The sequence below is a fragment of the Eretmochelys imbricata genome, chromosome 23, assembly GCF_965152235.1.
Source record: "Eretmochelys imbricata isolate rEreImb1 chromosome 23, rEreImb1.hap1, whole genome shotgun sequence".
NCBI classification, from domain to species: domain Eukaryota; kingdom Metazoa; phylum Chordata; order Testudines; family Cheloniidae; genus Eretmochelys; species Eretmochelys imbricata.
The window spans coordinates 12,805,541-12,826,350 of record NC_135594.1 but is presented as its reverse complement, the minus strand read 5'-3'; the positions used below and the strand labels follow the sequence as shown (position 1 = coordinate 12,826,350).

At 60.3% G+C, this 20,810-nt stretch overlaps 2 protein-coding genes across 2 annotated transcripts; one reads left to right on the top strand and one right to left on the bottom strand.

Annotated features, from left to right (window-relative positions):
- Nucleotides 1-6,143: 6,143 nt before the first annotated feature.
- On the top strand, nt 6,144-10,065 carry LOC144279036 (sulfotransferase 2A1-like). Its single transcript, XM_077840467.1, has 7 exons — nt 6,144-6,187; nt 6,551-6,693; nt 6,894-7,102; nt 7,734-7,860; nt 7,939-8,033; nt 9,039-9,219; nt 9,893-10,065. The coding sequence occupies exons 1-7, from the start codon at nt 6,144-6,146 to the stop codon at nt 10,063-10,065; spliced, it is 972 nt and encodes a 323-aa protein (XP_077696593.1).
- A 2,019-nt stretch (nt 10,066-12,084) lies between these two features.
- ZNF579 (zinc finger protein 579) lies at nt 12,085-13,553 on the bottom strand. Its single transcript, XM_077840450.1, has one exon. The coding sequence runs from the start codon at nt 13,414-13,416 to the stop codon at nt 12,085-12,087; it is 1,332 nt and encodes a 443-aa protein (XP_077696576.1). The 5' UTR covers nt 13,417-13,553.
- Between the last annotated feature and the right edge of the window lie 7,257 nt (nt 13,554-20,810).

The following is a 20,810-nucleotide window of genomic DNA, read 5'->3' as shown; positions in this document are numbered from 1 at the left end:
GCTGATCTGAGCCTGCCCTATTCGGGCCCAGCAGGGGGCGGGCGCATCTGCCAGGGACAAAGATGGCGGCGGCCATGTGTGAAGCCCGGGGCGGAGCTTGACTTCCGCCAGAAGCTGGATCTTATCGCAGGGCGGGGAGAGAGATAGGACAAAGGGGGCAGAGCTCTTCCCCTGCCAGAGCTGGGGAAAGAACCCAGGAGTCCTGGCTCGCTGCCCCTCTCCCCCACTCTAAGCACTAGCTCCCACTCCCCTCCCAGTCAGGAGAGAACCCAGGAGTCCTGGCTCCCAGCTCTCACTCGCCTGCTCTAACCACTAGACACCACTCCCCTTTGAGACACGGGGCTGGAACCCAGGAGTCCTGGCTGCCGACCCCTGCCCAGCTCTGCCCCTACAGCTGTCAGGAATGCTGCCCTGGGCAATTCACGCCCTGCGGAGCTCAGGCCCGTGTGGGGCAGAGGCCAGGCATCTGCCAGGGAATTGGGAGCTGCTTGCAGTGTCTGGGGCTTTGTCATTAGCTTCTGTGCAGGGAGCATCCTGACATTGCCTGGCGGGGGGCTGGGAGCCGGGACTCTTGGGTTCTCTTCCCAGCTCTGGGAGGGGAGTGGGGCTGATGGTTAGAGCAGGGAGGCTGGGAGTTATCCGAACAGCTGTGTCAATGACTCTCTCTGATCCACTCACGCCGTTTACACCACCTTTAGCTTTTTGTGCCTTTGTGGCCAGAATTTGGCGCCGGGCCCCACGAAAGTCCCGGCGGGTTCAACGGGAGCCAACTTTCTCCTGAGTTTTCCCAGAACTGCAGCCACTTGGGGCTCTATGCAGAACACCCCAAACCCTGCCAATTAGCAACGCCGTGGATTTGACTCTAACAGGTGCACTGGTGGCAGCTTCTCTTCCAAATGGGAACCCAGGCATCCCGGTGGGAGATGCCGCTCGCCCACTTATTACTCTAATCACAGGGCTGCCAGCAGCTGAGCAAGCTCGTTAAGGAGGTGTGTTTTCCTCCCAGCTTTCCTGGCTCTGGGCCAGGCAGCCAGGCCTGGTAGCAGGTGACGGGCGCGGGAGGGCAGGAAGTGTTAGCAAAGCCAGCGCTCTTGAGACGGGCTTGGAGCTCGGCAGCATCACTCGTTTGGATCTTTATGTGGGGTGAGATTGACCCCAGGGAGCTGAGATCAGAAGCTGGCCCTCCCTACCCCCAGTGCAGTCGGGGTGACTCCGGATTGACCCCGGGGGAGCTGAGATCAAGGGTGACTCTGGATTGATCCCGGGGAGCTGAGATCAGAACCCAGCCCTCTCTGCCCCCAGTGCAGTGAGGGGTGACTCCGGATCCAGCCCAGAGGTGGGTGGCTCTGTCCCATGGTGGAGGGTGTTTCTCATTCATGTGCCATGGGGTGCTCTGAGCCAGCCTCCCACAGTTGCTGTGTAGGCGGTTCCCAGCCCCAGGGCTCAGGGCGCTGGCTCGATGCCTTAGACCCAGGGGATCCCCGCATCACTGCAACAGCTGCTGAGCCAGCCAGGTGCTGCCTCCCGCCCTAGGGCAGGTAAGAGAGGGGGCTCCCTCTGCGGGGGGTTCTCCCTGCACACACAGCCCGGCTGGGGATGGAGGGCTGGGGGCTTGGCCTGGGGGGGGCCCCAACGGCTCTGTGCTGGCTCCCTCCTTCGCTCCGAGCAGCTCCAGTGTCTGGTTCTTCCTTTGCCCATGGGCCCCTTGCCTGGGGCAGCCCCGGTGCCAGCCAGCAGCAGCAGGGCAGAGCCAGCCAGGGGGAGTGCGGCCGGGGGATGACAAAATGTACACAGGTAGGGATGGAGAGAAGTTGTGTGGGAGGGTGGAGAGGGTGTGGGGTTGGAGAGGTTCCCATGGGGCTGGATAGAGGAATGGGAGGGTGGAGCGGGTGTGGGGTTGGAGGGCTTCCTGTGGGGCTGGGTAGAGGAGTGCGGGGGATGGAGGAGGTGGAGGGGTTCCTGTGGGGCTGAGTAGAGGAGTGGGGGGGTTGGGTGGAGGGGTTTCTGTGGGGCTGGGTAGAGGAGTGGGGGGTGTGGTGGAGGGGTTCCCATGGGGCTGGGTAGAGGAGTAGGGGGTGTGGTGGAGGGGTTCCCGTGAGGCTGGGTAGGGGTGTGGGGTGGAGGGGTTTCCGTGGGGCTGGGTAGAGGAGTGGGGGGGTTGGGTGGAGGGGTTTCTGTGGGGCTGGGTAGAGGAGTGGGGGGGTTGGGTAGAGGAGGGGGGATGGAAGGGGTGTGGGGGTGGAGGGGTTCCCGTGGGGGCTGCCCCACACATCAGGCTCAGGCTGCAGCTGAGGACACGTGGCTCCTGGCTCTGCTTGTGGCCAGCTGCGTGACTCTGGCCACGTCCCTGATCTCACGGGGCCTCAGTTTCCCCATCTTTACAATCTTTCAGCCTGCCAGCTGCACAGGGCAGCACGGTTTCCCTGCGTGTGAGCAGCGCCTGGCCCAATGTGGCCTCGCTCTCGGCCCCTGGGCAGCCGTGGGGTCCCACCCTCCATTAGGGTACTGACAAGAGCCTCTAAGACGCATAAGAATAACGTGAACAATCGGAGGCGAAGAAACGAACTCAGGCACTGTGATTTCCCCTGGCATTACCCCGTCTCTCAGACACAGCTCACTGGGGACACCACGTTTTCAACTACCCCCGAGGCTAGAACAGCAGTAAATAGACTCAGCTTGTTTACTTTGATAGCTGCAGTTGCATTCAAATTGTGTAAGACTTTTCACAAGCTGGGACCAGGGAGCTCTGCCTGGCCTCTCCAACGCTACAATAACACTGATAATCGTTCAGAACATCTGTCTGTTTATATTGCAGCATTAAAATACATGCACATGTGCACACGCAATGTTATGAGGGAGGGCCTTGATGGTTACCATGAATCATGATAAAGCTGAAGGGTGTAATCTGTTGGGTTACCTAGAAGGAGCAATTAAGCTGATGGTATGTAATGAGAGTGGGAAATGACAGAAGCCACCACCCATGGCATGGTGCCAAAAGGCAAGGCCTGTGCAAAAACAACAAAAAGCTAACCCAGGGAGATGAAGAGGGGTTTTCCCAGGATGCTGGAACTAGGGTAGAGGACATTTGGTCTCTACTCCTGCCTCTGCACCTAGGCAGCTCCAAGTCACATTGATCGCTCTAGGCCTCCTCTTCAACATGAGGATAACGTTCCTGACCCCATCTGTTTACACGTCATGGGGGTGGCTTAGCCAGAGACACAGTGGCCTTGGAAGAAAGCAGCGAGACAAAGCTGTTTGGGGCACAGGACTGTCTGAATGCAGGCCTGGATTTCTGAACAAGGAACCGCCCTGCTGCTGCTTGATCCTAGTGCATTGAGGGAACTAGGCCTTTGCATCCATTCTTGGTCACCCCAGATCACACAGGACTCCTACCAGCCATTTCTCCTCCAAGCGATCGGACATTGACGGACTGCGCCAGCTGAATTGGGCAGCAACATTATGCATCAGTCAGTAGCTTTGGGCGGTGGCAGAAGATGAGCCATCATCAGTTATTCATCCCACTGCCCCTCCGTGGCTGGATTCCAGCCTTGCCACAGACCTGGGCATGAAACAGCAGCTGGGCAAAACTTTCCAGACGAAAGTTTTCATTTGCTGGGGGTGGCTCCAGGCATTGGGTGACCGAGACCTTGCACGAACTTGTGGCAATTTTGACACATTTTTTGGGGTCGGGGAAAAAGTGATTTGCGAAAAGTCCAACGGTTTGACTTTTAGGGGCAGGGGATTCATGCTGCTCTGCCGCTAGGAACTTCCACCCATTTTATTTGATCTTTTTAAAGGCAAAAGTGTATTTAAAACCCCGCTTGCCACTGGGCCGAAATAAAAATGTCTGATTTGCCAAAAACTCTAAAACAGAAAAAAAAAATCCATGTTTTGCCCCATGTGTAGGTTCATCAATTCTAAAGCCAGAGGGGACCCTAGTCTGCCCTCCTGTCTAGCACTGGCCAGAGAACGGCCCCGCAATAACTGAGCAGATCTGTTACAAAACCAGCCGATCTTCATTTAAAAATGGGTGAATTGTCCCCCTGGTTTGTTACTCTGTTCCAAATATAGTCCTCGTTTCCAGGCTGAATGCATCTTGCTTCGACTTCCCGCCATCAGGTGGTGTTTAACCTTCTTTTACTAGACTGAAGAGCCCGTTATGAAATCGCTGTTCCCCATGGATAGACTGGGATCAAGTCACCCCGAGTCTCCTCATCAAGCTAAATAGACTGAGTCCCAGAGTCGCTCACTCTCAGGTGGGTTTTCTCACTCTTGAACCATTCTCCTGGCTCTTCTCTGGCCCCTCTCTGATTGATCGCTGTCCTTCCTGAACGGCGCACACCAGAGCTAGACACAGGCTCCCAGCAGTGGTCGCACCAAATCTAGAGGTCAAACAGCCTCTGCTCCATCTTAAGATTCCCCTGTTGACATGCCCCAGGCTCGCACAGGGAGCTCACTTCAGCCGTATATCCGCCACGTCCTCCCAGGTTTCTGCAGGGTCCCGGCTTCCCACAAGAGAGTCCCCCGGCCTGGAAACACGGCCAGCGTCCTTTAATCCCAGGTGGCTACGGTGATGTTTAGCCATGGATTTGTGACCTTTCTCTATCGGAAACCTCCTGCACATCCGAGGTTCGTACGTCTCCCCGACAAGCAACTAAGGCCGTCCTCCTCCCCTCGACTTCACACAGAACCGTGGGTCAAGTTCGGCGCTTTGCCCTTGTCTCCCTGGCCAGGTCAGAGCGGCTCTAAAAGAATCTGTAGCTGCATGCCAGGCCCAGGTGGGACGCTCTATACTAAAGACACCACATCTATACTAAAGACAAGACATCGGCAGGACAGGGCTTCATCTGGGGCTGGGTACCCCAAGCCCCAACCTTCCAGCCTCCCCGCCTCCAGGCGAGTTTCACCATCGACACAGAGCGACCTGCGTGTTCCACATCAGTCCTACCAGAACAAGCCACTCCACCCCTGGGCGAGGCGGAGGGAACAAGCGATTCATGACAGTCTTCACGTTGGGGACGGCAGACAGGAAGAGCTCGGGGCACCATAGCGAGAGGCGTGGGAATGTCCTAGATTATGGCTGCTGCAAATTGAAAAGCCATCGACACCCGGCCACGTGAGGCTGGAAGAGGCCTTGAGGGGGCGTCCGGCCCAGCCCCCTGTGCCGAGGCAGGACCAAATCCACCTAGATCGTCCCTGGCAAGGGTTTGTCCGATGTGGTCTTGCAAATGCCCATGGATGGGGAGCCCACAGCTGTTCTGGGGAGCCGGGTCCATAGTTGAATTCTCCTCCCCATTCGAACATTTCCCCTGATTGCTCACCAGGATCTCCGTCGCCAGCAACTCAACGATCGATCCCCAGGCTCCTTAGACCAGCCTGGTACGCCTCTGTAGGCCGCTATCGGCCCTCCTCAGCCAGCTCGTCTCTGGCTGGACCAGGCCTGGTTCTTCCGCCTTTTCCCCATTGGCTGGGTTTTCTAATCCTCCCACTCATTTGGCTCCTCTCCTCTAGACTCTTTCCAAATGTGGCCAAATCTCTCTGAAAGTGCAGCACCCCGGAATGGAGCTTCCCCCCTACCCGGACAAGCAAGCCTTCCTGTGGCTCACACTCGATCCTCCTGTGCACAGGGCACAAGTGATCCAGTTTGTGATCCACTAGACACCCCTCCGTGTGCTGTTTTGCGGCACCCCTGCCTAGCCAGCTATTTCCACCTCACTGGGCCACTGATTTTCCCTTCCCAGCGCCGTTCTCTGCGCTGGTCTGTTGCGAAGGCCTTCTTGCTGATTTCAGCCCCATTCGCCAATTTTTCAGACCCCTCCCAGTGTGGGCCCATCCGCAGGTATCCCAGGCAGGGCGGGAAGGAGTCGGGTTTGAAGTGCTCAGGGTCAATTTCTCAACCAACCGAAGACTATGGCCGTAACCCTGGAAACTCAGTGAGAGGCTGAGTCAGGAAACCGCTGCTCGTGCACAATCAGACTTTCGCTGGGTCTCTTCCTGCGGGCGCTGGGGCCCGTTCGGGTTTTAAGGAGGAGCGAGCGTTAACTCTCGGACTCCTGGTGTCTGTCCTCACTGGATAATTAGTGACTAATTGTCTGATTTCCCCCTCCCCTCTTCCGCCACCCTAGTTCTGCACCGATGTGAACATGGAAATCGGCAAATCTCAAGAAAGTGTTAAAGTGAAGGCCAGGTTTGCGATCCGAATCCGCTGGCACGGGGCCTGGTGCTGAGCATTGGCTCCAGTCCGGTAGCCAGTGCAGGCAGCCCCGGGGGGACGGGCGGCCGTGGGGAACAGAGCCAGGATCCCTACACAGGAGAGTCAACCCGGCTCGTGGCCTGAGGCTGGAGCAGCCTCATGAATCGCTGGGTGGCCTGGCCACCACTGCGGGGGAGGGTGTCATGTGATGCACGCCATGGGCAGGACTCAAATGCACACACAGAGCAGGGCCCAGCCCCTCCAGCAGGGGGCAACACACACAGAGAGCAGGGGATGAGGGGTAACTCTGAGGGCTCCTGCCCTGTCTAATGACCCTCATGCCTCCCCCATTGCCAGCCCCAGGATGTTCAAGGAATATTTCCAGTACAAGGGGATCAGCTTCCCCAGGCTGATCTACTCGGAGCAAGGGCTGCGGGAGGTGGAGAACGAATTCCAAGTCCAGGATGATGACGTCTTTAACGTCACCTACCAGAAATCAGGTACCGTGGGGCCCTGGAGCCAGGGCTAGAGCTCTGGGAGTGGGGTCGAGTGGTTAGAGCAGGGGGCTGGGAGCCAGGACTCCTGGGTTCTCTCCTCGCTCTGGGTGGGGGCTAGGGATTCTGAGGACCGCACAGCACTGGGGGGAAGGGGGTGGTTCCCCGTTGTCCATAGCAACGCTCACCACAGGCTGTCGCCATAGGGACCGTCTGGATGCTGGAGATCCTGAGCCTCATCCACAGCAATGGGGACCCCAGCTGGTGCCGCACGGTCCCTAACTGGGACCGGGGGCCCTGGTATGAGACTGTCTTGGGCCTCCAGAAGGCACGGAGCAACCAGGCACCCCGGCTCATCAGCTCCCACCTGCCCGTCCAGCTCTTCGCCAAGTCCTTCTTCCAGTCCAAGGCCAAGGTGCGGGAGCTGGCTCTGGGGCCGGGGCGGGGTGGTGGTGGTGGGGGATGTAAGGCAGAGCCTTGGCTCTGGGTTAAAATAAAATTCAGTTTCTAGCTCCTTTGGTTGTGGAGAAAAGCCCCCAAAATACAACTCTGCCAGAGTTTGCAGAGAGCCTGAGCCCATTGATCTCCCCCAGCACCTTTCCCAGCATGCACCCAGGGGCACAGTCCCCCAGCCCCTTCTGCAGCATGTACCCCAGGGGCCCAGTCCTCCACTGCAGCTTCTCTCCCAGCATGCACTCCTGCGGCCCAGCCCCTCCCCCAGTATGCACCCCAGGGACCCAAGCCCCCCAGCCCCTTTCCCAGCATGCACCCAGGGGCCCAGTCGCCCAGCCCCTTCTGCAGCATGTACCCCAGGGGCCCAGTCCTCCACTGCAGCCTCTCTTCCAGCATGCACTCCTGCGGCCCAGCCCCTCCCCCAGTATGCACCCCAGGGACCCAAGCCCCCCAGCTCCTTTCCCAGCATGCACCCAGGGGCCCAGTCCCTCAGCCCCTCCTGCAGCATGTACCCCGGGGCCCAGCCCCAGCCCTTCCCCCAGCATGCACCCAAGGGCCCAGTCCCGCCCCCACTCACCCCGTGTCCCCCCCAGGTGCTGTACACATTGCGGAACCCCAAGGACGTCTTTGTCTCCCTCTACCACTTCGCCCAGATCTTCCGCCCCTACAAGGAGCCGGGGCAGCTGGACCAGTTCCTGGAGCAGTTCCTGGAGGGAGACGGTGAGTGCCATGCGGTGGGCGGGAGGCTGCCCCCCCTACCTGAGATGCCCCCCATGACCGCCTCCTTTGCACTTTCAGTGCCCTTCGGCTCCTGGTTCGACCACGTCAAGGGCTGGATGGGCCTGCGGGACCAAGAGAACTTCTTCTGGATCACCTACGAGGAGCTGCAGCAGGTGGGGGAGGGGGCCCTGGGATGGGGGGAGGCGCGGATCCCAGCAGAGGGGAGGGGAGATGGGGGAGGCATGGGGTTAGGGCTGGAGTAGCTCCAGGTGGAAAGGATCTGAGGGGGGATCCCTGAGGGCAGAGGGTTGGGCTCGCCCAGGCAGGGGGAGTTAGAGCTCACTGTTACCCCTCCTGTAGTTACCCCACCCCACCAGCTGAGGGCGCTGTTGCCCCCCTCCCCACCACCCTGTAACCATGGACATGGGGGAGCCTGTGAGTCAGCTCCCCCTGAAGCAGAAATCAGGGGCTCTAGGTCCGGCCTTAGCTCAGCCACGGTGCCCCCAGCCCTGGATGCAAGGTGACAGGACAGACGCCTCCTTGGCCAGGCAGCGGGCTGAGCCATGCCCCCCGACTGAGCCTGGTGGGGCTGGAAGACGGGGGAGGGACCTGGGAGCTGGTGCCGGCAGAAGGGTCACAAAATGCAGCAGTGACACGGGACCCCGCCCCCCGCAAGAGTGCGAGGGACCAAACCCAGGCACCGCGCCACGTGGGGTCCTGCTTCCTTGCGCCACCCAGACATGGAGTCACCGAGATCGGGGCCCCATCGTGCCAGGCACTGTCTTGGAGAGCTCCAAGTGTAAATCGACAGACGGTGAGAGGGTAAATTGAGGCACAGCAGAAGGCCCATGACTTGTCCAGGGTCACCCAGTGGTTCAGTGACAGAGCCGAGACCCCAGGAGTCCCCCAGTCCATCTCCAGCCTCCTCCATCCCAGCCAGGACTCCAGGGACCCATCTCTGAACCGTGCCAGGGGCTCCCGTCCCCGCTTCTGTCTCCCCCAGGGCTGGCCCGAGGCAGGATGGGGAGGTCCCCTCAGTCGGAGAGTCCCCCTGAGTTAGATCCGCCCCGTTCTGAGGTTCTCCAGCGCGGCCCGAGGCCTTCCTGCCTCGGTTTCCCCAAGCCTGGTGCGCTCCTGAGGGAGGCCTTGACACTGACCCCCTCCCCTCCTGCCCGCAGGACCTGAGGGGCAGCGTGGAGCGGATCTGCCAGTTCCTGGGCAAGCCGCTGGAGGCGCGGGCGATGGACGGGGTGGTGGAGAACGCCTCTTTCCAGGCCATGAAGCAGAACAAGATGTGCAACTTCAGCCTGGCCCCCGGGTTCCTCCTGGACCAGACCCAGAGCTCGTTCCTGCGGAAAGGTGGGGCTGGGCGGGGGGGCTACGGGAGGCGAACGAGGCCCCATAAGCTGAGTCCTGGATGAGAAGAGACGTAGACCCTGGCTCAGCTCCGAATGACGGGGCTGTGGGTTGGGATTGAGGGGCACCAGCAAATCTGGGGGGAGCCCAGGTCCAGGCTAGTAGGGGGCTGTGGGTTGGGAGTGAGGGGCACCAGCAAATCTGGGGGGAGCCCAGGTCCAGGCTAATAGGGGGCTGCGGGTTGGGAGTGAGGGGCACTGACAGAGCTGGGGGGAGCCCAGGGCCGGGCTAGCAGGGGCTGTGGGTTGGGAGTGAGGGGCACCAGCAAATCTGGGGGGAGCCCAGGTCCAGGCTAATAGGGGGCTGCGGGTTGGGAGTGAGGGGCACTGACAGAGCTGGGGGGAGCCCAGGGCCGGGCTAGCAGGGGCTGTGGGTTGGGAGTGAGGATGCACCGGCAGAGCTGGGGGGAGCCCAGGGCCGGCCTAGTAGGGGGCTGTGGGTTGGGAGTGAGGATGCACCGACAGAGCTGGGGGGAGCCCAGGGCCGGGCTATCAGGGGCTGCGGGTTGGGAGTGAGGGGCACCAGCAGAGCTGGGGGAGCCCAGGGCTGGGGTAGTTGGGGGGGGGGTGATGTGGTGGCCACTCCCATAATGCTCTCTGCTCTCTCTTTGTCACAGGGATTGCTGGGGACTGGAAGAACCAGCTCACCGCAGCCCAGAGTGAGAATTTTGACCGGATTTACCAGGAGCAGATGCAGGGGCTTGATCTGAGCTTCCCCTGGGACGAGCCGAGCCCCCAGCCCTCCCCACCCTCTACCAACTGCTCAGGCCCCTCACCGGGCGGCAGCTGAGACAGGAGGGAGTGCAGTGCACTGGTTAGAGCAGCGGGGCTGGGAGCCAGGACTCCTGGGTTTCAGGTTTAACAATTGAAAACAGGACTCCCAAGGGCGGGGATAGGGGTGTCCTTGGGCAGTGGGGTGCATGTTGGGTGCTGGGGGTCAGGTGTCCAGGAGGGGTAGGATGGGACCAGGACTCTGTGTTCCCAGTGGCTCCCCGTGGGGCGGGTGGAGCTCAGTAGTTGCGCTAACCACTAGACCCCACTCCCTGCACCCTGTGGGGCCATGTTAGTGGCCCCTCTGGGAGGTCTCTTGGGAGAGGATGGAGCTCCCCCCCGCCCCCGGCAGGATCCCTGCCCCATTCAGCCCCCACAAGGTGCAGAGGGAGTGGGAGGGGGGCTAGTTCAGTGTGTGTGTGTGGGGGGGGGGGGTGTCAAGGGTCCCCCAGGATCTGGCCTCCTCTTAACCTGAGATCTGTAGTAAACACAGAACAATAAAACTCATTTCTCGCTGGGTACCTAATGTGGCCACTCGGGGGGGAGGGAGGTTGGTTGTCTGGGGATCCCTCACCCAGTGCTGGGCCAGGGCCCTCTGGGGTGGGGAGCGGGGGCTGGGTATACAGGGACGCCTTGCAGCCCCTCAGGGGTGGGGCACGGGACTGGTTATCTGAGGACCCCTCGCTTGGTCACACTCAGGGCAGGTCCGGCCCTCTCTCGGCGATGGGCTCAGGCTCTCAGCACGCTCAGGCAGGGTCTGTCCCCCTCCAGTCACATTTCCAGACTTTTCTTTGCAGCGTGAGGCCTAGAAACGCCCTGTTCCTTCTGCCCGGCACCTGGCACCGTGCCCAGGCTGGCTTTCGCTCCCCCCACTCCAGCAGCTGAAAGCAGAACCCGAGTCGTGGCCCCATCACTTTTATTGTCGCGGGTCGCTGGACAGAACTGTCAACAGCCAGTCCTAGCACGTCTCCATCCATGCACAGGGGGCGTGACTGATCCCCCCCCGCCATCAACCCCCCCGGGGCCATACAGTGCCCCTGTCTGACACCTCCCCCCCCCCCAGACTGCGCCACCCTGACCCGGAGGGTCCCGACCGCAGAAACCCAGCGGCTCTGAGTCCAGTGTGAACCCCAGGGTCCCTGCAGGAAGCCAGCTGCATGCTGGGGGGTCCTGGCACCCTAATACCCCTGGGAGCTGAGATACAGAGCACCCCTCCCCCTGTCTCAATGGGAACCAATTTCCCATCCCTCAGGGATCACAGCAGGGTCAGGCAGTGGGGCAGGGACGGGTGGGACTCTTAGACCCACAGTTCTACATCCTGACATCCCCCCCCCCCCAAAATGGCATGGTCCAGCTAGGGAAACCCCTTCCCCCTGTTCCAGAACACGGCATGACCCATCTAGGGACACCCCTTCCCCCCCATCCCAGAACATGGCATGACCCATCTAGGGACACCCCCTCCCCCCATCCCAGAACATGGCATGACCCATCTAGGGGTACCCCTTTCCCTCATCCCAGAACATGGTGTGATTCCCCCCCCACACCCCATCTGACCCATAGGCCCATCTAGCCCAGCATCTAACCCTAGAGGAGACGGGCCTCATGCCCTGTCCCGCCCCTACCCAAGGCCAGCGTGTCCCTGCCCTGGGGCCAGTGCCCCCTAGAGGGGAGGGGCCCCGGGTGCCATTCCCCACTTTGTCCTTCCACCTCCAGTGCAGGCTGGACTGCTCCTCAGTTCACCCTTCCCTGGGCCACTATTCACGAGCCCCCCCCCCCCCCCCACTGCCCCTCCTCCTCGTCTCACCCTCTCACAGGGTCTGTTCCCTTTGACCCCCCCAGCCCTCTCCTCTGCCCCCCCCGCCCCCCCAATATATCTCCATGCACCCCGCCCAAACTCCCAGGTGTATATTTCAAGGACTGGTTCAGGTTTGTGGGAGGCCTTGGACCCCTTCCCTGCAACTCTGATCCAGGGGTCCCCCCCACCAGGCCCCAGGGAATTCCTCTCTCTGACCCCCCCAAATCCAGCCTCTTGGGCGCGTCATGAGCCCTCCCCAGAGCCGCCGGCCGCGCCCCCTTCCTCCTCCTCCTCCTCCTCCTCCGGGGGGCAGAAGGCCGAGTGGTCCTGGCTGTCGAAGCAGGAGCTGCTGAGGAAGGCCGCGGGGAGGGTGCTGGCCAGGGGCTCGGGCCGGTGGCCGCGCTGGTGCCGCAGGAGGCTGTAGGCGCGGGAGAAGAACTTGTGGCAGACCCCGCACTGGTGGGGCTTGTCCCCCTGGTGGACCTGCCGGTGGCGGGCCAGGTCGGCCAGCCGCTTGAACTCCTTCTGGCAGAGCACGCACTGGAAGGGCCGGGCGCCCGTGTGGGTGACCTGGTGCTGCTTGAGGTGGGAGAGGCGCCGGAAGCGTTTGCCACACTGGCCGCAGGGGTAGGGCAGCTCGCCCGTGTGGATCAGGAAGTGGGTGGCCAGGTCGTACTTGCTCTTGAAGGCTTTCCCGCAGACGCTGCACTCGGTGCCCTTGGGGGGCTGCTCCGGCCCCGGGGCGGCTGCCCCGTGCGCCCGCCGGTGGCTGGCCAGCTCGCCCGCCTTGCGGAAGCGCTGGCGGCAGAGCGGGCAGGCGAAGGGCAGCCCCGCCCCGGGGCCGTGGGTCCGGCTGTGCTGCTTGAGGTAGGAGGAGAGGCGGAAGGCCATGCCGCAGTCGGGGCAGGCAAAGGGCTTCTCGCCCGTGTGCACCCGGCGATGGCGCGACAGGGACCAGGGCCGGGCGAAGAATTTGTGGCACTCGCTGCACTGGTGCCGCTGGGCGCCGCCCGGCCCGGCCTGGCCCCGGGTCTTGAAGCACTTGTGCGCCTTCAGCTCGCCCTTGGTCTCGAAGGCCTCCTGGCAGGCCAGGCAGAGCAACGTCCAGTCCTCCTGCAGCAGCACCTGCTTCTCCTCGGCTTCCTCGCCCGGGGGCCCGGCCTGCTGGCGCGGGGCCGGCTCCGGGAGGCGCTGGCGGGCGTGGGTGCGCTGGTGGCGGGCCAGGTGGGCCGGGCGGCGGAAGGCCTTGCGGCACACCGGGCACTGGAACGGCCTCTGCCCGCCGTGGGTCAGGCCGTGCCGCGCCAGGTAGTAGGGGAATTTGAATTGCTTCCCACACACCCGGCACCGGTGCCCAAGCTTGGCGCCAGAGCGGCACCGGTGGGATTCGCCGCCGGCCGGGCTCTGGGCGGGCGGGTCGCGGGGACGGCACCGGTGCTGCCGGAGGCCGTGGGCCTGGGCGAAGCGGCGCTGGCAAGAGCCGCACTGGTGGGGCAGCCGGCGTGGGGGCCTGCCGGGCGGCTCCTCCTGGGGGGAGTCAGGGGAGGGAGAGGACTCGGGCAGCTCAGTCTCCATTGTGGGGAGCCCTGGATGGGAAGGAAAACATGGGGGGTGGGTCAGGCAGGGAGCGGTAATGATGGGAAATGTCCCCCAACCTGGCACTGCTGGGGCATCGGGGCTGGCACTGACGCCAGGGAGCGCCCCCTACTGACCCCTTGCACTGACCCCTGGCACGATGCCCCATCTGACCCCCCCACTCAGCTCCCCACAGCCCAGCACCCCCTACTGAGCCCCTGCACTGACCCCCACAGCATAGCGCCCCCACTGACCTCCCCAGCCAGCTCCCCACAGCCCAGCACCCCCTACTGACCCCCTGCACTGCCCCCCGCAGCACAGCGCCCCCACTGACCCCCTGCACTGACCCCACAGCACAGTGCCCCCACTGACCCCCCCACCCAGCTCCCCACAGCCCAGCACCCCCTACTGACCCCCTGCACTGACCCCCGCAGCATAGCGCCCCCATCTGACCCCCCCACCCAGCTCCCCACAGCACAGCGCCCCTACTGACCCCCTGCACTGCCCCCCGCAGCATAGCACCCCCATCTGACCCCCCCACCCAGCTCCCCTCAGCCCAGCACCCCCTACTGACCCCCTGCACTGACTCCCACAGCACAGCGCCCCCATCTGACCCCCTGCACTGACCCCGCAGCACAGTGCCCTCGCTTTCCTCCCCGTCCAGCTCCCCACAGCACAGCGCCCCCTACTGACCCCCTGCACTGCCCCCCACAGCACAGCGCCCCCTACTGACCCCCTGCACTGCCCCCCACACACAGCGCCCCCGCTGACCTCCCCGCCCAGCTCCCCACAGCACAGTGCCCCCACTGACCTCCCCAGCCAGCTCCCCACAGCACAGCGCCCCGCTGACCCCCTGCACTGCCCCCCGCAGCACAGTGCCCCCCATCTGACCCCCCCACCCAGCTCCCCACCTGACCCCCCCACCCAGCTCCCCACAGCCCAGCGCCCCCTACTGACCCCCTGCACTGACCCCCACAGCACAGTGCCCTCGCTTACCTCCCCGCCCAGCTCCCCACAGCCCAGCACCCCCTACTGACCCCTTGCACTGACCCCGCAGCACGGTGCCCCCGGTGACCCCCGAATCACCCTCCGCAGCCCAGCGCCCCCTACTGACCCCCTGCACTGCCCCCGGCAGCACAGCACCCCCATCTGACCCCCCCCCCCAGCTCCCCACAGCCCAGCACCCCCTACTGGCCCCCTGCACTGACTCCCACAGCACAGCGCCCCCATCTGACCCCCTGCACTGCCCCCACAGCACAGCGTCCCCGCTGACCTCCCCGACCAGCTCCCCACAGCACAGCGCCCCCACTGACCCCCCCACCCAGCTCCCCACAGTCCAGCGCCCCCATCTGACCCCCCCACCCAGCTCCCCACAGCCCAGCACCCCCTACTGACCCCCTGCACTGACCCCCACAGCACAGTGCCCCCATCTGACCCCTTGCACTGACCCCCACAGCACAGTGCCCCCACTGACCCCCTGCACTGACCCCTTCCACGGTGCCCCCATCTGACCCCCCCACCCAGCTCCCCACAGCCCAGCGCCCCCTACTGACCCCCTGCACTGACCCCCACAGCCCAGCGCCCCCATCTGACCCCCCCACGCAGCTCCCCACAGCCCAGCACCCCCTACTGACCCCCTGCACTGACCCCCACAGCACAGTGCCCCCATCTGACCCCTTGCACTGACCCCTTGCACGGTGCCCCCATCTGACCCCCCCACCCAGCTCCCCACAGCCCAGCGCCCCCTACTGGCCCCCTGCACTGACCCCCACAGCACAGTGCCCTCGCTTACCTCCCCGCCCAGCTCCCCACAGCACAGCGCCCCCGCTGTCTCCCTGCCCCCGCCCGGCAGCCCAGCGCCCCCTAGCGCCGCCCTGGATCGGGAATGGGGGGGCAGACTGGCCCCTAGCCCCGTCCCGTCAGTGTCACTAGTACCCGGCTCACTCCCTACCCACCTCTCTAAGGGTTAACCCGCCCCCCACCCCAAGCTCTCTGCAAACCGGCTGCCCCTCCCATGCGGGGAGGGGGGGGCTGCACTTCCAGTCCCTCCCCCCCCATGCAGCACTGCTCGCCTGCATCGTCCCCCCCCATGCAGCATCCCCGGGCCAGGGCCCCACCCCGCTAGGGCTCGCCCGGGTGTTACCTCTGCTGCCAGCTGCAGGCTCCGTGCGGGGGGGGGGGGGGGGGCAGGCTCCGTGCGGGGGGGGGGGGCGGGCGCAGGGGGGCGATGAGTGTCTGTGTCGCAGCCAATCTCGTCCCCCTCAGAAACGCACACTGCTGCTCGCACACTCTAGTGCCAATGCAGAGCCAGCAGCCAGAGACCAGGACGCCTGGGTTCTATCCCCAGCTCTGGGAGAGGAGTGGGGGCTAGTGGGTAGAGCAGGGGGGCTGGGAGCCAGGACGCCTGGGTCTGTCCCCAGCTCTGGGAGGGGAGTGGGGGCTAGTGGGTAGAGCAGGGGGGGCTGGGAGCCAGGACGCCTGGGTTCTATCCCCAGCTCTGGGAGGGGAGTGGGGGCTAGTGGGTAGAGCAGGGGGGCTGGGAGCCAGGACGCCTGGGTCTGTCCCCAGCTCTGGGAGGGGAGTGGGGGTCTGGTAACTTGCAAGAGAAATACAAAAGGGGGGGGCTTGAAGACCTTGTGTTGAAAAAGGGCCCTTGGGCTCGGTGATTTTGTGTCTGGGCAGCGCCTGGCGCGACGGGGTCCCAATCTCAGCTTGATCCTCTATGCGCCACTACAAACCACCTAATGAACAGTAGCTGGTTTCCAAAGGCAGCCTGGGGAATTTAAATCCAACTGCAAAATCTGTCCCCGTGAATTAAGCCCTAGAAACGTTTCAGTTCAGCTTCCTGATCTTATTGACAATGAAGCCACCCGGTCCCGAGCTCAGTTGGTTCAGTGATTCAGTCTCCGCCCTGTTAATATTCTGCACCTTATTTCTAGCCTGAATGTATCTCCCTTCGCCACCCAGCCACTCTGTCTTTTGCTGCTCAGTGAAAGCCACCTACACCCAGAAATCTCTTCCCCCACGGAGCCTGTGATCCCATCGCCTCATGGAGAAACTAGCTGGAGGTCATTCGGGGCCGTCTCCCAGCCTGCGTCAGACCTTGGCTTGGAAGTATTTGGGTAAATGCCATCCCGATAAAGGTCAATGTCACCGCCCACGCACAAACCGCTGACAAAAGCTTTTCATCCATAATGATCAAACTGTACAGCCAAGCAAAGGAGGCAAAATCCGTTGGGCCCCGCCAAATTCACCGTCCACTTTGGCCAAAGTCACGGTCATAGGATTTCAAAAATCGTAAATTTCATGATTACAGCTTTTTAAATCTGAAACGTCAAGGTGTTGGAACTGCGGGGGTCCAGACCCAAAAAGGGGGGGGGAAGGTCAAAAGTTATGGGGGGGTATCACCACCCCTACTTCTGCGCCGCTGCTGGCAGGGGGCGCCTCAGAGCTGAGTACCCAGCCAACAACTGCTGCTCTCCAGCCACCAGCCGCTGCTCTCCAGCTGCCCAGCTCTGAAGGCAGCACACAAGTAAGGGTGGCAATCCTGCGACCCCCTACAATAACCTTGTGACCCCCCTGCAACTCCCATGTGGGTCAGGACCCCCAATTTGAGAAACACTGGTTTCCCCCATGAAATCTGTACAGTACAGGGTAAAAGCACACAAAAGACCAGATTTCACAGGACAGAGACCAGATTGCATGGTCCGTGACGCGTGTTTCATGGCCGTGAATTTGGTAGGGCCCTAAATACACAGCTTGATTTAAGGCTGTTTGGTTTGTACATTTTCACAGGTGCAGTTGACCATTTGTGTTTTAACGGTTCTAAAGTTTTAACGTGATGACTCTCAACGTCGTCTGGCATTAAGTAATTAGAGCCTGACCCGCCCCCATAAGTTTCTGCAACTGTGAACATGTAGAAATCAGTAAAAATAAAATAAAAATGGCTTCAAAATAGACAGTGATGCTTTCCACCAAAATTATAAAAAAATAAAAATCAAATTCCACCCAGGCTCATTCTACCAGCAGTTGGACCAGTCCCTCAGTCCTTAGTACCTTTGAATCTAAATAGATTGCGCTCTGTAAGTCATTCTTTCGAAGGCAGGTTTCCCAGACCTTCAATCCTTGTTGAAGCTCATTTCTGAACCCTGTCCAACCCGGGCAGCGTTCGCAGTGTTGTTCAAGCTGGCTGGGTCCCAGGATATTGACGAGAGAAGGTGGGTGAGTTCAGATCTTGCATTGGACCAACTTCTGTTGGCGAGAGAGACAAGCTTTCGAGCTCTCAGAGCTCGTCTTCTTTGAGATCTATCAGTTAACCAGTTTTTAACCCATTTGGTGTTGATGTCAGACAGTGCTCACTGGTTGTTAAGCAGCGCGGCAGATAGTATTAAACCAGACAGCTGCCTAAGTGTATTACGTCCACACTGCTACTGTACCAACCAAACCTGTATTATTTTGGAATACCTGGGCCTACAGATTTCCCCTCATTGAGAGCTCAGTTGTGAAAAGTCTGTGACGGTTCACTAGATGCCACAATAACCTCTACTAACGAAGGCAGATGGGGAAAGGTAGGAAAGGGAAGGGAAAGACAGAATTAGTTCAAACCAAAAGGCCACCTGCTATAACTCAGGGACTGTGTTAACATCATGCTTGGCAAACAGAAGTGTGGGATGAGAAATCAGTGGTGTGTCAGGAACAAGGCCTAACCGGTGGACAAAATACTATGGGGATGGGCTGTTCAAGCCATCACTCCCATTTGGGGTCCTTATAGAAAGAAATTGGGGATGGGGAAGAAAAATTGGCAACTGGAGCAAGCTTCACCATTATGGCTGACCCCACTCAACCCCCCGGACTCCTGGGACCCCAGACCTTCTTCGTCTTGATTCTGAGAGCTGTCCCGACTGAACCAGGCCAGAGAGAGAGAAATCCAGCCGACACCTCCACCAGTTCTAGCTGAACCCCCAACCCCGCCTGGGATGAAACAGGGTTGGACTTTAGCAAGCCCAGCTGAGCTCACTTCTCTTTCCTTGCAAAAGGCCGTTACCATGGTCAGACGAGGCAGCTTCTCTTTCTCCAGGCTCTGTCTGGCCACAAGGAACGAAGGAGGTTGTGCAGATGGAAGCCTCGTTTAACGCTTGACATTTCAATCTGTCTCTCCTTCGTTCCTGATGCTTTCAATCAAAGGGTAAAAGGATTTTGAACGGGGTGTTGGCCAGGGCTGAGGGCTCTGGCTACCAAACCTCGTTTAACACTTGTGGCTGGGACATGTCAACCCCCATGTAGACAGCGCTACTGCTTCTCGGGGAACTGGATTCACGACTTCCCTAAACCCACTGTGGCTGACATCAATTGGGGCAGGCAGCGTGGCCTAGCGGACGAGACGCTGGATTGGGACTCAGCAGATCTTGGCTCTGCCACTGGCCGGCTGGGTGACCTTGGCCAGGTCACGATCCCCCTCACTCTGCCTCAGTTTCCCCATCTGTAAAATGGAGATGATAATGCTGACCTCCTTGGTTAAGCACTTTGAGATCTGCTGATTGGAAAGTGCTCTACACGAGCTAGGCTCTTAGCGTCTCTCTGCTGACCATGTCCCATATTGGCCTCCCCATGATTTTGCCCAGGATCAATATCAAGCTAACCAGCCTACAAGTACCTGGTTCATTCCATTCACTCCATTTCAAATATTGGCACAACATTTGCTTGTTTCCAGTCCTCAGGGACTTCCGTAGGTTTGTTAATGGTTCAGAGAGCACCTTGGCCAATTCTTTGCACACTCTTGGGTGCAAGTTGTCTGGGCCTGCTAATTGCAAATGGGTTGACTTTACTAGTTGTCATTTAACATCCTAGTTACTGAGGGAATAGCAAACATTTCCCTAGCACTGTCACATGTGAATTTGTCATCCAGCTTCTTTCCAAACGCAGAACAGGAATATGTATAGACAGATGAAGGCAGATAAGAGATTCATAGTTTAAAGCTAGAAGGGACCATCCGTCACACCTCCTGTATAGCACAAAGCATTAAATATCACCCAGTTGGCTTTTGAGACCAATAACTTATGTGTTATTCCCCAAAACACGCCCCCAGCTCTCTCTGGTTCTTGCAATAATTTCCTCCCTGACTTGAGAACTGACAAAAAGATCCTCATTTACTGGGTCTTTTACAGAGCTCAACACTCTTCTTTAGCCCCTCAGTTCTAGCCCTCCTAATGGGGTGTCTTTGGGGTTTTCTGGGCTGAGATCAGGAGCCCCGCCCCCGGCCTCCTTTTGACACTGCTTCCTTTCTCCCCCCGTCCTAGACCCTTGCCTATATTGTTACTGTGAGACAGAGAAAGTTGAGATCTCTGGGCAGGTCAATCCCGCTGCAAAAAGTTCCCAAGAGACACTGAGACAGATGGCAGCGTGCGGCACCCCCGTGCCACCTCTCCACGGTGCACTGCACTAGGCTTGGGCTCCTGGTGCATACCCTCAGCACTGACGCCAGCAGCCGAGCGCCCGAGCAGTATGCAATCATTGGCTGTACACTGCTGGACCGGGAGTGTTGGCCAAAGACGTGGCCACGGACCCTGACAACAGAGAGGCTTTGGAGGCGGAAAAGCGAGACAGCCAAGCAGCTGCCCTTGAGCACGGCGCAGGACGTGGGAAAAGCTAGAGAGCACGCTTAGAAACCACTCTTGTTCGTGGTCCTCCCTGGGTTCAGAGAAGCAGGACTTTGTAAATAAACAAGATGGCAGCAAACTCCATCAATTTCTGCTTCCACAGGAATGTGCCCTACGCCCTGAACTTTGACCAGCAGCTCAGGTCCAAAAGGGGTAAGGAATCAAAATTTCTTCAGCCATGCCATGGAACAGGGATTGGCTGAGCCCCAGATCCCTTTAAAGGGCACACACCACCCCGTTACACGGGTATTTTTTCCTCTCAGAAAGTAACTGTAACCAAATCACCACTTGATCTTCTTTTCGGTAAGCTAACCAGCAAGATAGCTGGTGGACTCACAACTAGATCATAATCAAGGGTAAAAAACAACCGTATATCAAATGTTGTATCTAACTGCTGTGATTTCAGCTGAGGAGCTGCTGTTCCAACTGAAGTTGGGTTTGTTCGGAAAACCCACACGCTGATCGGGCGACAGGAGAGCTGATCTTAGCAGCAGAGACTGAAAGAGCTCGGCGTGTTTAGCCTAAACTGCCAGACGTCACCAGCGGGCAGGGAGAAGAGCATGCGAAGCTGCAGGACAGAGTAGGCCCAAAGCAAATGGGCTGTGGGTAAATTTCAAAGGCAGTTTTTAACCAGGAACTGAGTGAGGTTCTGGAGCAGCCTTCCCATGGGAGAAGCAGGGGGCAAACAGCCTCTCTGGCTTGAAGATGGGTTTTGATCAGTTTCTGAAGGGTGTGATC

Coding starts and splice junctions, on each gene's coding strand:
- LOC144279036 (XM_077840467.1), top strand. CDS start 6,144: ATGGAAATCGGCAAATCTCAAGAAAGTGTTAAAGTGAAGGCCAG. Junction 7,103..7,733: donor TCTTCCAGTCCAAGGCCAAG/GTGCGGGAGCTG, acceptor TGTCCCCCCCAG/GTGCTGTACACATTGCGGAA. Junction 9,220..9,892: donor GAGCTCGTTCCTGCGGAAAG/GTGGGGCTGGGC, acceptor TCTTTGTCACAG/GGATTGCTGGGGACTGGAAG.
- ZNF579 (XM_077840450.1), bottom strand. CDS start 13,416: ATGGAGACTGAGCTGCCCGAGTCCTCTCCCTCCCCTGACTCCCCCCAG.